The 17196-nt window shown below is 27.1% G+C and overlaps 1 protein-coding gene across 4 annotated transcripts in view; it reads right to left on the bottom strand.

The window, feature by feature from the left end:
* The window catches only part of LOC107446086 (poly [ADP-ribose] polymerase tankyrase), a 97168-nt gene that overhangs the window by 52636 nt on the left and 27336 nt on the right, over window positions 1–17196 (bottom strand). For all 4 annotated transcript variants that reach the window (XM_071179536.1, XM_071179538.1, XM_043040455.2 and 1 more), the window contains exons 2-14: window positions 15532–15700; window positions 12703–13402; window positions 9805–9924; window positions 8910–9071; window positions 7066–7239; window positions 6489–6572; window positions 6195–6318; window positions 5397–5514; window positions 5103–5257; window positions 3530–3614; window positions 2350–2490; window positions 676–798; window positions 513–590 (exon numbers count right to left, since the gene is read on the bottom strand). In XM_071179536.1, the coding sequence (XP_071035637.1) occupies window positions 513–590; window positions 676–798; window positions 2350–2490; window positions 3530–3614; window positions 5103–5257; window positions 5397–5514; window positions 6195–6318; window positions 6489–6572; window positions 7066–7239; window positions 8910–9071; window positions 9805–9924; window positions 12703–13402; window positions 15532–15612 (2145 nt within the window). In that variant the 5' untranslated portion in view covers window positions 15613–15700. The remainder of the gene's footprint in view (window positions 1–512; window positions 591–675; window positions 799–2349; window positions 2491–3529; window positions 3615–5102; window positions 5258–5396; window positions 5515–6194; window positions 6319–6488; window positions 6573–7065; window positions 7240–8909; window positions 9072–9804; window positions 9925–12702; window positions 13403–15531; window positions 15701–17196) is intronic.

Here is a 17196-nt window from a genome sequence, read left to right as displayed (position 1 = left end):
AAATTCATGCACTGTATTAAAAATTGGGATCTTTCAAATCATGCAGAATTTCTCAGCAATAACCGTTCAAAAGGCAATCGAGAAATGAAATAGACTTAGAATCTATGCAAATTGAACGCATTAAAAAGTGATGACTCAAATTTACAATCGAAAACTTTTTATTTTTTAATTATTTATTTAATTTTTTTTAATTTTATTATTTTTATTTTACATTTCCTAAGAAAAGAAACTCAGTGTCTTCAGAAGATTTTGCGGGCTGCAGGTTTTCAACCCAATTATGCTAAAAAAACATTGCTAGGAGTACAGAAAAGTCTCCTAATAGTCTCCTTTTCCTGAAAATAGTTGTTTTTTTAGCCTTTTCAGGCAAAAAAAGTTGCCATAGTCGCCTCATGCTGAAAATAGTTGCATTTTAGTCACCTGTGGCAACCCTGTTAGAAGATTATCTAAGCATCATCTTACATCTAAATTAAATAAAACATCTAAACAGAACAACCAAATGAAGAAATATTTACCCTTGCATTTCCATAAGCTTTTTTCAACACTGACACCGATTTAAAAGGAGTTAAGGGTTGCCTGTCATTCAGCAAAACCTAAAATCATGGTGATTATTCGATTAACTTTTATACAAAATAAATCAAATACAAAAAATATGAGATATTGATAACTTTTCCTTACTTCTTTATGAAGATTTCCAATATTGTATCCACCTTTTAAAAGAGCTTCATTCATCAATTGTCCAGCAAGTTTGTGGTGACCATTTCGGACAGCAATGTGTATTTGTTTCAAGACTTCATCTTTCTAAAATATTTCAATAAATGGAAATGTGAATACTGAAGAAGCACAGTGATAACGATATAAATTTATCAAAATATCTTAATATGTTGATGAGTTTGCATGTAAGTTTACACTTAAACAAAACCTATCCTTCTAACTTATTGACTTAAAGGTGGATAAAAAAATAGTAAAAAATCATGTCACATACATAATCCATATCAGTAACCACATTCAAAGTGAGCTTAGCTTGGTAACATAGAATTATGTAAAAGGGCAGCCCAAATTCAAGGAATTGCCTATTTAAAATGCTGTTAAATTTTTTTTTTATAATGGCAAATATAAAAAATCTCGTTTTCTTTTTAATGAGTTTAAAATATTTTTATATATAACTAAACAGAACCATTATTCTAAAAGAGTGCTAAACTGTAGTTTCACCCAAATTACAGAAATCTGCTCAAAAACAGATGTTAAACATTTTCTTCATAGTATTACCCATTAAGAAATGAGTTATTTTAAAGCTAAGGGTTGGGAAAGAATAATTTCATGATATTTAGTTCAATGTTACCACACAATAAGTTTAAAATATCTTTAGTAAGGAATGAAAAAGATGGGCGTGAAACAATGACAATAATAAACATGTATAATATTGTATTCTACAGCTCTACTGAAATTAAAATTATTTCCTAGCAATTGAAATTCAATATCCACAAGTTATAAATCATATTTTCATTATTGATGATTTAACTAGAAAATTTTATACTTTCATCTTAAAAAAATATATAAATAAATAGTAATCAACACATTAATACAAGTACGCATACTATCTTTTAATTAGAGTTAAAACACATTGATTTTTAAAAACTTCAATGGTTAGAGTAAACTAGAACTATAAATTACAAAGTAACTTGAGTGAAATTTTTAGAGGGTGAGTACCGAAAAAGATTCTTTTACGATACATGATATAAATTTTTTATGTAATACAGTATTTGTAATTTACATAATACAGTATTTTTATAATATTATATAAAATATATCAGTTCTCTAATTATGATTTTAAAAATTCATTTTATAACATATTTGCCAATATAAATATATTTAGTATTTTAAATTGTAAGTTAACATTTAATAATATTTTTGTACACTCATTTGTGTAAACTAACCTTGTATTGTAATATCCATTTTCAATTGGACAGCAAGTCACATAAAGACATGCAAAACTAAATCTGGTTAATACTATTTTTAGACATCTACCATGCTTAACTTAATTTAATTTTTAGACTTTCATCTATAGTTCAAATGAAATTGAAATAATATATTTTCTAAATCGATGATGTTATTACGATTGGTGAAATAATTTTAACAGTGGGATAACAAATACTGTTTTATTAAATTAAATTTTAACTATTTAAACAAGAAAAAAAGAAGATATATTTTATCTAGAGGGAACAAAAGTTTATATCTCTTTTAAACAATCATTAGAAAGAAAGAAGAAAAACATAAGAAAGAAAGAATCTCTTTGCTTATAACACATTATATTATAAATTTTTAACTATATATCATACAAACAGCAATTACCTTCCAAGAATAATCATAACAGTCTTCCTTATTCTCTGCAAATAACAGATTAAAAGTATCAATGGAAACACCTGCTCTAAGAGCCTCTTTAAGAAGTTCCTGATTCACTTCTGGATAAGTTCGATTACAGAAGAATGAATCCTATAAATGCAATTACACTAATAAGTTGTTTTAATTGTAAGGTAAAAAATTAATAACATAAAGTAGATATTGTTTAGATATGTAAATAGCTAGTGAAACATCGGTCGTCGCATATACTGATTCCCAACTACATTGAGACTAAAAAAACAACCCCTCTTAACGAGTGCCAGGTAGTGTAGTATCCTCAAGTGACGAAAGCGATTTTGAACCAGTCTACCACAAAAAAGTTTGTGTATTGTACAACTACGAAGGATAATGGCTATACATTTTATCTATGTAAAATAAGCAGCTGTATACTAAATAAAATAGTTACAATTTTTTGAATATGTATGCTCTAAATCAGATTCCAAAGGTTTGGCGAGAATCCAAGTACCTGCCAAGCCTCGTGTCTTGATTCCATTTAAAAAAACAATTCCTAGTTATTTTTTCAGGTTTTGAGTAATTTTCAACACGAGATTTTTTTATGCGGTCCCTATTCACAGCATAAAAAAATACTTTTTGATTGTGTTCAGAAAACTATTTTTTATAATTACTTGTTAAGTTTTGTGTGATTTTTCATGAGTTTTCTTTCATGTAGTCCCTTATCCACTCCTAATTTCTAATAATTGAATTTCTAATTAAATTTTAAAACTAATATACATAAACAATAATCATATAAATGAAATATCTTCACAATGAAATAAAACAATTGAAGGAAGAAAAAAAAAGGTAAATGTACACTTTTCTCATTTTCTGAGTAAAAAGAGTGTTTATTTTCTCTTATTTTTCATTTAGTAACAAAATAACATAACTCATTTCAAAATTAGGAGAGAATAAATTGTCTGGTAAACTAGGCAGAATGCTTAGACCATTTTTCATTAATTAATTTTAAAAATCTCCAGACATTTTTGGGATATCTAGAATGATCCTTTCATGTTGTCAGAGTAACAAAATGTTTGTTTTAGCTACCAATTTTAATTTAATCATGATCAAAATGCATATTTCAATAATTTAAATTTTTTATCTTACACAACAACTAAACTTTAATCATAATACTTGCCTTCAAAAATGCATTATTTCCTTCTCTTCCACCACGACAAGAATTTATAGGTTTTACAGCATGGCCAAGCATTGTCATATTGTACCTAAGTATAAAGATTAAAGAATGTTTAGTTTTACTCTGTTAAAACATGCCTGAGGACCAACACTTTTTAGAAAATTGCTCAAATTAAATGTAAGTTGATTTGATAATTTGCATCTTTAGTTTAAAGAAATAAGATCTTGGCGTATTTAAATACAAAACTACATACATTAGTATACATTAAGATTTTATAATCTAAGGTTTATTTAAAATATGCTTTTCAAAATGGTGAAATTTAATTAATGAAACTAAATTCATCAACAGTAAAAAATTTGGAGAAAAATTTTGAAAATAAATACTGCATAAACAATGAAACTGCATAAACATAAAAAATTTCATTTTATCATCTTTTAAACACAATTAATGAACTGGTTGTTTTCCTGCCAGAGTCATAATAGTAAAAATAAATAAATAAGCAGCTAAAATTTTGAAAATTAAAGTAATTGACCTTTTCTAATGGGTGAAAGAGCTATAAGAAACTGTTGATACAGTGATGTTTAGTTTTATTAAAACACTGAAGAAATTCTACAGATGAAATTTTTTTCATCCAAAAATACATTTGGCTTTCTATTACCTCATAAAGTTGGAGCTAACAGGCATTTGTTCAGGGCCCAGAATTTTTATAAGCATAGGGAACTCCATGACATTCACATTTTAAGAACTTTTTAATAATACATAAAAATGTACATTTAATTTTTTGTATTATATATTTGAAAACTTTGCTTTCTATTTTAACAAGTCTCAAAATTAAGGTGAGTTGGTTGCTTCGTGATCAGAATTTCCACCATAAAATCATTATCAGTTCCTTCAGGCCAGCGACCTATTACTATCAAAGTCGGTTGGTTCGGTGATTTGGTGTGATTGGTCTATGTTACTTCATTATAAATTTAAAAATTACAGTTTCTGAAATTTTTCATTTAATTTCACTTATATGATGTTTTTATTTTAAATAAGTAATGTATTGCATTACTTATGGTAAATATGTATAACATTGAACTAAAACATGATAATATTTCAATTTACCTAACGATTAATTCGCATTTTTTAATTAGCTTGCAAAAATGTAAATATTGCATTAGTCAATTATATTTCAAATTAAATAAATAAATTTACTTTTATATATATTATTCCCCATTTTGGAAGAGTTCAAAAACCATAACTTCCCGGAAGCAGCTTAGTAGAGTTCACTAACATTAAAATAGTAAACATAGTTAGGATATAAATGAGTATGAAAATTTAAATAGACTAAACTGTTAATATTTAATAAAATGTGACTCAATTTTCTTCAAAAAATTTTGCTTGCTTTTTGATTCTATATTTTTGACAAAATAATTTCATTTTGAGCAATTTTTAAAAATATACAATTTTAAAAAAAAAAAAAAAAANAAAAAAAAAAAAAAAAAAAAAAAAAAAGTTTTTTTTTTTTTTAAACAAATGTTTAATTTAGATTGCTTTTATTAAATTACATTGGGAAAATGGCACCTTAACATACCTTCCACTGTTCTGATACTCCAGCAATGTTTCAGGGGGATTAGCATATTTTCTTTTATTTACAGTTAATAGAGTTCTGATTGCCCTATGATCTTCTTCTAGGACAGCATAGGTTAGAGGAGTCAGTTGAAGATCTACACTTCTAAGAGCATTCAGCTAGAATAATAAGGTTATAAAATTAAAAACAACCAAATTTGCTTCTAAGACAAAACAGTAAATTTCAAAATTTAATTTTATCGATATTATTAATATAATTGAATCGTTATATTCAAAATCAATAGTAGTTTGTACTTACTGAACATATCTTCTGTGTTTCTTTAATCAAAGACTGCAGCATGGCCATATCTTTTAAAAGTATTGCACGAATGAGTAGTTTACTATGAGCTGATGATGACACATACGGAATGGGTGTGCTGAAAATTACAAAAAAAAAATATATATATATATTTTCATTTTTTGAAACTATCACAAATTAATAATAAAATATGATATTTACCAACAAGTAAATATGATGTGAATGAAAGACTTAATTTTATTTAATCATTAAAAATTTTTATAAATGAAAGTAAAGATTGCTTTAAATACTTTTCTTTAACTAAACTTTCAAATTTGATGCAAAGAAGAAAATATTCTCAACTAAGAAAAATAACATAATTTTTTGAATTATATTTTATAAGTGATGCACTTGCCCGATAGTCCTAAAATTTCAATTTTACATTTTTAATTAGAAATGAAATATAACATAACAAGACAGTTTTAGAATGGTTGCTGAAATTTGAATATTATTTTTAACATGGCACTTCTAGGCAATTGAGATGATGTGAGTACTAGGTTTCTTTAACAAAGAAAAAGAAATTAAAAACCTGCATATTTTTCAATTTAAAAAACAAAACAAAAATTTATTTAGAAAAACTGTCACTTTTTAAAATTTTTTATAAATAAGAATTATTAATGTAAACAAATTTGTACTAATGAAAGCGATTTTGATGAAGATATTAACCGAGGTCAGAAAATTAAAGGTATGAATTATAAATCTGCTAGGAGCATAAATTAAGAATCACTATATATGATTATGTGAATATTAAATGCTTACTTTGTTTGAAAAGAAGGATCCTTTTCAAATACAGTTACTTTAGGATTCGGATGCAACCTTTCAGCTATTTTCCTCACCTTAGTAACAGGTTTCCCAGCTTTGTTGGATACAATAATGCGACCTCCTTCAAATAAAATACAAATTAATATTAATACAAAATATTATTTCCAATTTTTTCTAGCACGTAATATACAAGAAAGAACAAATTAACAAAAAGGCATAAAAAATGTAAATAAAACTCTAAAATCTGGAAATGCTAAGAGAGGAATAGTTTGAAATTAATGAGTTTAATACCTTCTTTTTTTAGTTTGACCTTTACTGTTTCTCTGGCTCTCAGCTTGACTTTCGCAGCTAATGTTTTGCTTATCTTTTTTTCAGCTAAAATAAAAATACATTTTAAATGAAATGATCAAAATAATATTTATAGAGTAATTATTCAATTTAACAGTATTACTTCTCGGGCTTTAGCGATTTAAACTGTTGTAGATATGTAGTACTGCTACACAAGTGATTAAAAAATCAACAAATTAATTTACAATTTTAATCACTTGATTTTTTCTTAGAAAACAAATTATTGAATTAAACCAATGAAGTAATAAAGCATAATTACTAAGATATTTTTCGTGTTCTACAAGAAACACTTGAGTAGTGAGGATAAAAATAGATTCTCTTTAAAGAAATAAAATCATGCCTTAATCTTTTTTAAACAAGCTTATACAAAGCATTATCACAATTACTGATTATTGGCGAACAAAAAATTTTTAAAGATTAAATATGCATAAATTAAGTTCTCTAAAATTGTCACCTTTAAAAAAATTTGAATAAAAAAATCAAAAAGATAAATTTTTTATAAAATTTAAATTTTTCTTACTAGTAATTGTTGAACGAGTCACTGGGACTTTAGCAGGAGGAGAAGGTTCAGGCTTTTTGGGACGACCTCGTTTTTGAACGGGTGACACTTTAGTTTTATGTTCAGTTTTCTGCAAATTTTCTTGTTGTTGCCTTAAAATTTCTTCATCTTCTTTTCCAACAATAGAAACATCAACTACAAGAATTCAGAAATCATACTATTTAATTATACTACAAAATCACACTCACAATAGAAAAATCAATGACCTTATAGAAAGACAGTATTAATAACAAACTTGGATAAAATAAAAAACTTTTTGCAAACAAAAAACTTTTTGCTCCATTGAAAAACAATCTGTAATCAATTTACTCTTATAACTAGTTTCAATCCTTTCAACATCATCTAATTTTGACAAAATTTGTTCGAAAATAGATTCTTTTAAAAGTGTTTTAATTTTTACTAAACTCTATAGTGATTATTATATATACCAGCAAATATTTCGTAAATTTAGCAATTTTTTGAAGATATTAGACTAGTAATTGGTCTACCAAAATTTTTATTGTTGTGTCTGAATTTTCTCAAATTGATGGCAGGGTAGAATATGGGAATTTCCTACCATATTGGAATTTACTATTCCCCCCCCCCCTTTTTTTTTTCCTTCTTCATAATGAATAATATTAAATAATTTTCCTACTAGAGTGATTATTATACATATCTGTTTAGAAACAAGAAAGAAAGAAAGATACAAATAAGAAAGAAATTCCTTTCAAAATATAATTAATTATTGTTTAGAAAGAATTGAACTATTAGCCATATTTTTGAATTACTAGAGCAATTTTCATTTATTTTTCAATACACACATAACTTACATATCACTAAGCATTCATAATTAATTTTTTCACTTGGCACTTTAAAATATTTAAATCTGAATATTGGAAAAAATATACTGAAAATGATGAAAACTTTGAGATTTCAATAAAAAAAAATTTTCTATATAAATAGAAAAATATTATTTATATATTTGATCAATCAATTTTTATTAATCTGTTACCATTTTTAAATGTTACTTTATTTTCCAATAAATATCTTCAGGATGGCTACAAACACCAGAAAAACCATTCCCCGATATTTTCAAATTTATTTTACCAAATTTCCCTTATTCTTTGTAAATGATGCCATAAATGTAAGTTAAGAAAAATTTTTCAGTTCTGTCTCATTCCTGTAATCCTCATAGATGTAACAAAAAGTTTTTGCTTATTATTGAAGTTGGAAATAAACCATTTTTCTTAAAATAAATATTTAAATAAATTAAACATATTATGTGAAGAGATTAAGGTGGATATAGTAGCAAAGTGATATACTAATGAACGAAGCCCACTCCTTTTTTTTCTCTTTTTATTTATGATGTATTAAACGTACTTGTAACATAACTGATCACTTATAGTGGAAAACAATTGATCATAATTAGCTCAAATTTCTATGATGTAAAGCTGTTCTATAAAAAGATAAATAAATAATACTTTTGAAAATTGCTAAAACTTAATGTAATTTTATAAATATAAAGGCAGTAATGAGAATAAAAAATTTTCAGTAGACATCAAAATGGAGCAAAAGAAAATTTTGTAAGGAATTGATAAAAAAATTTTTTTAGAAAAATATCTGACATTTAGTTATATCTTAAGCTAAATTTTACTTTTCCTTTAAGATATTTGAATAAAATTTACTAATGTTTGCAAATTTATAAAATTTCCTGACTTTTCCTATTTTCTCAGTTCCGTGATTTAACTTTTATACTTATTGCATCATAATTAACAACATTTCACAAAATAAATAAATAAAGAGAAAATAAAGTCTGATTTTCATACCTCCATCCACTGTTACTTGCACAGGGGAAATGGTCATTCCATTTTCAACATTTAACGCTCGCTGAAGTATATTTAGCGTTCTTTGCCTTTCATCAGCTGGGAGCATAAATTTGTTTTTATCTACACGTTTCATCCTTAAATTTGTTAATACACACTCAAAATCTGAAATTAACAAAGTAATTAATTAGGTATAAAAAACCTTTTTCACATATTTCAGATACAATGACATAATTTTGTAAATACTGGGCTTCCCTACCTTCTTTTTTTCTCTCCTAGAAATAAAAATAAGCTAATAACTAATTCACTATCATATTTCTGATATTGCTTTTGAAATATACTTGTTTACTTACCAACATCATTTATCAGCAGGTTATGAACAATTGTTCTGCTAATTTACTCACTGAAGATATAAATATTTCCAGTCAGTATACACGATGTAACGAATATTTGGCCTTTTTGTCTCATCTGCCGAATATTCGTTTGGTCGACTGTCGGGCCAAATATTCGGCAAAGTATCTTTTAAAAAAGTATCTTCGACTTGAAATTTAATAGATTTAATAAAGAATAATCTAAAATTAAATTTTTTACTATACATTAATGGAAATTGTTGTTATACTTGTAATTTGTTAAGTTCTAAAATTTGCACACAGCTTGCTAATTTATGTTCAGGAAGACAAATGGAAAAGCGAAATTGAAACTAGATTAGTTTATACTGAACCTCAAGTTTTGTATAGCAGATATTTTTTAAAATTGTATCCATACTTAATTTTTAAATCTGTGTTAAATTTTTTAAACTTAGCAACTAGTAAGTGACAATTGAAAAATTTCCCAAAAACTGTTTTCTTCAAATATTTTCAAAAAGAAAAATTATTGGAAGGTAAACAAAAGTTCTAACCTGTTTGGTCATAAAAGTCTGGAATATAAACATCGGGTTCCTTGTCACTCATCCATTGAATTTTAAACCTTTTGCTACTTTTGTACACATTCTGAGCTGTTCTACATACAAAAAAGCTTCCTAAAAATTTTAAAATTTTCTTTAACATAATAGAGTATTTTAAAATATAAATAAAAATCAATAATTATAAATTTTATTATTTCATATAAATACAAGCACACTTACAGTACTATAATTCATTTAAATTTACTGCAAAATATATTTAGAACATATAATATTTTAATTTTCATCAGACGTATATCATTCATTTTGTTAATTCTAACTCATTACTTTAATAAGCAATTTCATAATCCTAAGGTCAACATAATAAAAAAATAAGCATTTAATAGCAACCCTTTTATTAACAAATTTCCTATTTTATTATTAACTATTATAGATAAAAAAAAATCAAAAATTATACAGTACAGAACCGGTTATCCGGAAATCAGAAAACCAAGAAACCGGAACGAATTTCGTTACATTTTCCCGCCATTTTTAAAAAAAATTTATTTTTTTTCCTCAAAAGATTTAAGGATTTTTCGTTCTTTTTTGAAAGATGTTTACCTTACCATCATTTTGAAAATAATCATTAGTGTATTACTTCATCGTTTTTTCTTCTTTTTAAGATTATTTCCAAATATTATTTTTTTTTAGTTCGGTTTAACAATAAAAATAAAGGCTTTTTGTAGCGATTCAGAAAACCGGAAAAATCAGTTATCCGAAATAGCCATGGTCCCGATCGTTCCGGATAATCGGTTCCGTAGTGTATTTTGAAAAAGTATTTCGTAATAATAATAAAATTTTATTAAAATTTCAATGTAGTTTGTATTTTTGATTAAAAAATAACTTCATTGGCTGTCAAAATGTGCAGGTGCAAATAATAGTTGACACTGTTCAAACGTTCAAAACTAGGCTCAAGACTTGCCAGCCATGAATGCCACGCAGCAGTCGCATAAAAATTATAGCATTAGTCATAAAAGCTTTTTATTTACTTGTCACTTTCTATTTGTCATTTCCTGTGAACATTCAATGTTACCTGTTTAGAGCCGTGGTGGCTCAGGGGATAGAGCGTTTGCCTTCCAATGAGGTGAACCGGGTTCGAATCCCAACGATGACAGTTCGATATGAATTTTAAACCCGGCTTGCACCGACCACAGTGCTTACATAAAATATTCTCAGTGGTAGACAGATAATTGGTTAGAGTCCCTTTGCCGTCGAGCTAACCGTGAGAGGTTTTCCTCTCAATGTAACGCAAATGCGGGTTAATTCCATCATAAAATCCTCAACGAAGGCACAATTTCTCCCAATACCTGATTCCGGAGTTCCCTTGTCTACTGGATTTGGTTCAAAATCACAAGGATATGGGGTTGAATATTAGAAGTCGTAAACCAAAAATTGGGTCTGCTGTTTAACGATGGTTTTAAAATAAAATGTTACCGTTTAGTTGAAGATTTTTTCAAATAAATTTAAAAAAACATTATCGCTTATAGAAGGAGAATTTCAAAATAAAAATGTGATGTTTTTCTCCATAACATCAGTCATATTTTATATTGTAATTCTAAATGAAATATTTATAATTTTCATGCCTTTTTCTTATATGCATAACAATATTAGGCTATTGAAAAATATCCCACATAATTTTCAAAAAAATTATAAAATATTTATCAACAAAAAATAAGTTTAAAAGCTAGAAAACTTATCAAAAGGTACTATCAAATAATATTGAATTGCCCTAATAGATATTTTAAAATGAACAAAACTCAGGAAGATGGTATTGAATCAATAATTTTGTCTTTCTTACTCTGATAAGGTTTAAACTGAAATATATTAAAATTCATTGAAAGAAATACCCAATGGAATTTAACACAGTGCACAAATATAAATACTGTATAACCGGGAGTAAAAGTCAACGACATATCTTTTATTACGAGATAGCAAATTTCTGGCACGTTGGACGTATCAGCCGAACCATGAAAATTCCAAAAAAATTTCATTGTGTCATATTTTTTGAAATAATCTTAAATGAATCATCTTAACTTTTCATATGCTGAATTTTTTTCTGAATGTAATTTAAAACATTGTTTCTAAAAAAATCTTGATATGCAAATAAAATATGAGAAAATATATATATAATTAATTGCATATAACCTATTAGAAGTAGTTTTTGAAATACAAAAATTGATATAGAGTTGTGCATATTTATTTCATTGTTTACAATGTGTCGATATTTTTTGATCAACTAGCGTCCAACATTATTATAAGTAGACTCACTGATTTTTGTGAAAAACTTTTTTTATAGAGATTTTTTATAAGATAATACAGGGTGCGTAGCCAAGTTCTTCAACGAGAAATAAGCACCTTTTAAGCACTTTCCAAAAAAAATTTTCAAATTCAGGGTATGTGCAGTAATAAAAATTATTTTTTTCTATCGTTTAATATTCTCTAAGTAATATCTAGTCTATTGTTTAATGATTTTATTTTTACAAATTTTATTGAAATTTACAAAAATAAAATCAATAAGATTCAAAAACATTTTACATAATCATGATAAAATAACTAGTTTCTGTTAAATATTGCAGAGAAAATTATAAATATAATGCATTTTTCCGTAATTTAGAACGAAAATCGACACAGAAGAAAAAATCTCTATTTAAAAGATAGAAAATTAAGCACTTTTTTCAAACCCGAATAAAATAAAAGCACCTTTAAGGGCTTTTAAAAAGTGTAAATCAAAAATAAGCTCCCTTAAACACTTCCTAAAAATGCTATGCACCCTGTAACATGGTAATAAATGTGTCAATTATTCTTCAAAATTAAATGCATATCAATTCCAAATAAAACGCATAAATAAATACATACCATTTTCATTTCTCACAGCCAAAAATTCACCTTTTTGAAAAACAACGATTTTATCTTCCGGTGTCTTGATAATAGGTTGCCTTAAAATAGCAGGTATTATGGTTGGTGGTGGAGGAGATTGAAATGGCTGATGTTGCAATCTAACACGTTTACTTCTAGAGGAGGCAGAGTCCAACTCAACTATTGGAATATCAGACTGCCTCTTAGACTGACGTTTTTGAGATTTTAACAATGGAGGTGAAGTATGACTCTGTGACTGTGGAGTATGTTTAGCACTCCTAGAACTAATAGGAGTAACAGGTGCAGGAGTATCTTGCAAAGAAGGGACTACCCCACTCGTTGGAGGCACAGTTCCAGATACTTGTGGGCTAAGTGTAGGAGGTTGTGTCACTTTTTTGTTTGACTGTGTGTTAGTGGCAGGAATGGGAATAGAGTTTTTTACTGATTTACGCTCAGCCGCAGTAAGAGTTCTTGAAACTGGTTTCACAGAAGGTTGAGGGGCCGGTTGAGCCGGAGATGGTAAATTCCGTGTGGTCCGCCTTTCTGATGGAGGAGATACTGTAGGTGTTGAATTTGGTGGAGTTGGTGGAATACTTCTACGAGACCGACTTCCCTTTGCATTAGTGGAAGCCTGCTTAGGTTTCTTGGCATCTTGAGTAGATATGGTTTTAGCCATCTGCTTTTCAGCTTTGGTAGATACCTGAAATTAAAATAAACAATGTAAAAAAAAAGAGAAGATAGTATACTCTATAAAATCTGTTCTTTATTTTTAATCTGAAATATGAAAAGAGAAGTATAACTATTTTGTAGAAAAGCTCAGATTAAATCATCTCCCCTATTGATGACAATTTTAAAAAAATCAACTACCGATATGAATTCTAAACCCGGCTTGCACCGACCACAGTGCTTACATAAAATATTCTCAGTGGCAGACAGATCATTGGTTAGAGTCCCTTTGCTGTTGAGCTAACCGTGAGAGGTTTTCCTCTCAATGTAACGCAAATGAGGGTTAATTCTATCATAAAATCCTCAACGAAGGCACAATTTCTCCCAATACCTGATTCTGGAGTTCCCTTGTCTACTGGATTTGGTTCAAAATCACAAGGATATGGGGTTGAATATTAGAAGTCGTAAACCAAAAATTGGGTCTGCTGTTTAACGATGGTTTTAAAATAAAATGTTACCGTTTAGTTGAAGATTTTTTCAAATAAATTTAAAAAAACATTATCGCTTATAGAAGGAGAATTTCAAAATAAAAATGTGATGTTTTTCTCCATGTCCCTTCTACATAACATCAGTCATTTTTTATATTGCTATTCTAAATGAAATATTTTTAATTTTCATGCCTTTTTCTTATATGCATAACAATATTAGGCTAATGAAAAATATCCCATATAATTTCCAAAAAAATTATAAAATAATTATCAATAAAAAATAAGTTTAAAAGCTAGAAAACTTATCAAAAGGTACTATCAGATAATATTGAATTGCCCTAATAGATATTTTAAACTGAACAAAACTCAGGAAGATGGTATCAAATCAATAATTTTGTCTTTCTTACTCTGATAAGGTTTAAACTGAAATATATTAAATTCATTAAAAATTAACATTTCATAAAAAAATACCCAATGGAATTTAACACAGTGCACAAATATAAATACTGTATAACCCGGAGTATAAGTCAACGACATATCTTTTATTACGAGATAGCAAATTTCTGGCACGTTGGACGTATCAGCCGAACCATGAAAATTCCAAAAAAATTTCATTGTGTCATATTTTTTGAAATAATCTTAAATGAATCATCTTAACTTTTCATATGCTGAATTTTTTTCTGAATGTAATTTAAAACATTGTTTCTAAAAAAATCTTGATATGCAAACAAAATATGAGAAAATATATATAATTAATTGCATATAACCTATTAGAAGTAGTTTTTGAAATACAAAAATTGATATAGAGTTGTGCATATTTATTTCATTGTTTACAATGTGTCGATATTTTTTGATCAACTAGCGTCCAACATTATTATAAGTAGACTCACTGATTTTTGTGAAAAACTTTTTTTATAGAGATTTTTTATAAGATAATACAGGGTGCGTAGCCAAGTTCTTCAACGAGAAATAAGCACNACTCCAAGGAAAGCATCTTTGATATAGGAAGTGGGATTGCGTATGAAATGGGCAATGCAAAACCAGGGTTCCACTGTACATAAAATCTTATCAGCCATTCCAAGGAAAGTATCTTTGATATAGGAAGTGGGATTGCGTATGAAATGGGCAATGTAAAATCAGGGTTCCACTGTACATAAAATCTTATGAGCCACTCCAAGGAAAGTATCTTTGATATAGGAAGTGGGATTGCGTATGAAATGGGCAATGTGAAACCAGGCTTCCACTTTACATAAAATCTTATCAGCCACTCCAAGGAAAGTATCTAACTTAAAATTCAACAAACCATGTTCTCAATGCACACACGACTTACAATAAATGTTGCAATATTTTGGGTTCACAAAGCAGGATGTACTAAAATTTACAAAAAATATTTTTTTGTTTTAATTATTTTTAAAATAATGGGAGAATAAAAGAAAAAAATAGAATGCATTTAAAAGCAGTAACAAATAATATAATTTAAAGAATTACATTTCCTCAATTCCCACACATTATAAATAACATGCATACATTTTTATTCATAAAAAGATCATTAATCTAATCTAAATTCAAAATTTTAAAAAAGTATAATGGGTTGCATGGATCCAAAATTTTCTTAATCTTGCCAACTCTAAAGAGTAAAAATTAAAAACTGAGAAATAAAATATCAATTACTCACTTGATTTACATCATTATGGTTTGTAATAGTAAGGGAAATTGGTCCATCCGAACATCCATTTGTTTCAGCATTTTGTTCCATGACGGTAGCCCTAGAAACTACAGTCAAATTTTCTGGTTCTGCCTCCAAAACAGGAGAGGTTTTTCCACGTTTCCTCCAATTTTCTCTCCTGAAACAAAACATAGTTGTTTAGTATATCAGATGGAAAAAGTAAGTTTTTAATTATTAATAATGCAACAATTTTGTATTTAAAGACAATATCAAAAATATTAAAAAACTTTTGACTTGAAAGACATTACAACTATAAACTAGAAAGAAAAAAATTGCAAATTACTTTTCTTTAAATACATAAGTACCTTAATAACAAACTAAAAAAAAAAAAAAAAAAAAAAAAAAAAAAAAAAAAAAAAAAAAAAAATTATTTCGAAATAAAGAAGTTCTACACTTTTCTTCTTATTGATGACTTTTTAAAATTTTTAGGAAGTATGAAAAATGTAACAAATAAAAGCACTTAATGTTTCTGAAATTTTACCATGGCATGCATGAAATTTAGTAAATCACGAGGCTGAATTAATTGATATAATGATCTGAAAAAGTCTTATTTTGTAAAGTAATAAAATAAAGTTTAAAAAAAAGAAGCCAATACTAATAAATATCTACCAATATTTACAATAGTTCTACTTCAATTAACTGCTCACATAACTTAGATAGGTGTCTCTCTCACACATAGTTAAAATGAAACCATTCATATAAAGTGGCCAATTATGTTCAACTTGCTTACAGAACTCTTTAAGAGAAGGAGCATAGACTACATTTTCAGTCTATGAGCCCAGTGCTTTGTCCCAATTTAAGGTCTACTTAGATGCATATCTTTTTTCAGATAAAAATTAATCTCTTTTAAAAATATTATTATTATTTTGTTAGTTTTTGCTTAACGCACATTTCTATCAAAGTGAAGTTATAAATTAAAATGAGCTAAACTTTCTAAGCAGCTAGAATAATTTGTTTTAAATTTCATTCATTGATTTTTCTTGTTTTTATTTATTTCCTAAGTCAGACTTTTTAGAATAAATTTGAAATAGTACATTATTATTTTGCAATGCAGTATTTTTATTTTTTTAAATGAATCAATTTAATTAATTCACATAGAAGTTTTACATCCTAATTAATAAAAAGAATATGAATCAGCAATTTTTTATAAAAATGCAACACCTCCAACTAAGGAGTCAAAGATAGGCAAATATGTTATTTATGTACCAATGGTTTTTCACACATTTTTACAAGACTATAATCATGAATGAAGTGAAATTATATGTTTGTCTGAATGCAACTATGAAGAAAATAACAAGTTTGAAAAGTATATATATATATAGTAGTTGTTAAAATTATTCATATTGCTGAAGGTTCTGCACTTAAAAAATGCATCATTATAATTAAGATAAAGATCAGAGTTGGCAAGTTTTTGACACATGACGGTTTTTACCGTCATGTCAAAAACCCCTCTGCCAAAAACCCATAGTTTTGGTAAAACTGTATTTTTATTTCAGTTTAACTGCTTATAATTTAAAACTAATTCATTTTTGGGCAATAAAATTAGAAAAAAAGTTGTTAAAAGATATTTAAGGACAGATTCTTGCATTTTCCCAACATGATTATATCAAAACA

The sequence above is a fragment of the Parasteatoda tepidariorum genome, chromosome 1 (genome assembly GCF_043381705.1).
Source record: "Parasteatoda tepidariorum isolate YZ-2023 chromosome 1, CAS_Ptep_4.0, whole genome shotgun sequence".
In the NCBI taxonomy this organism is placed as follows: Eukaryota; Metazoa; Arthropoda; class Arachnida; order Araneae; family Theridiidae; genus Parasteatoda; species Parasteatoda tepidariorum.
This window is presented reverse-complemented; position numbering and strand designations above follow the sequence as displayed.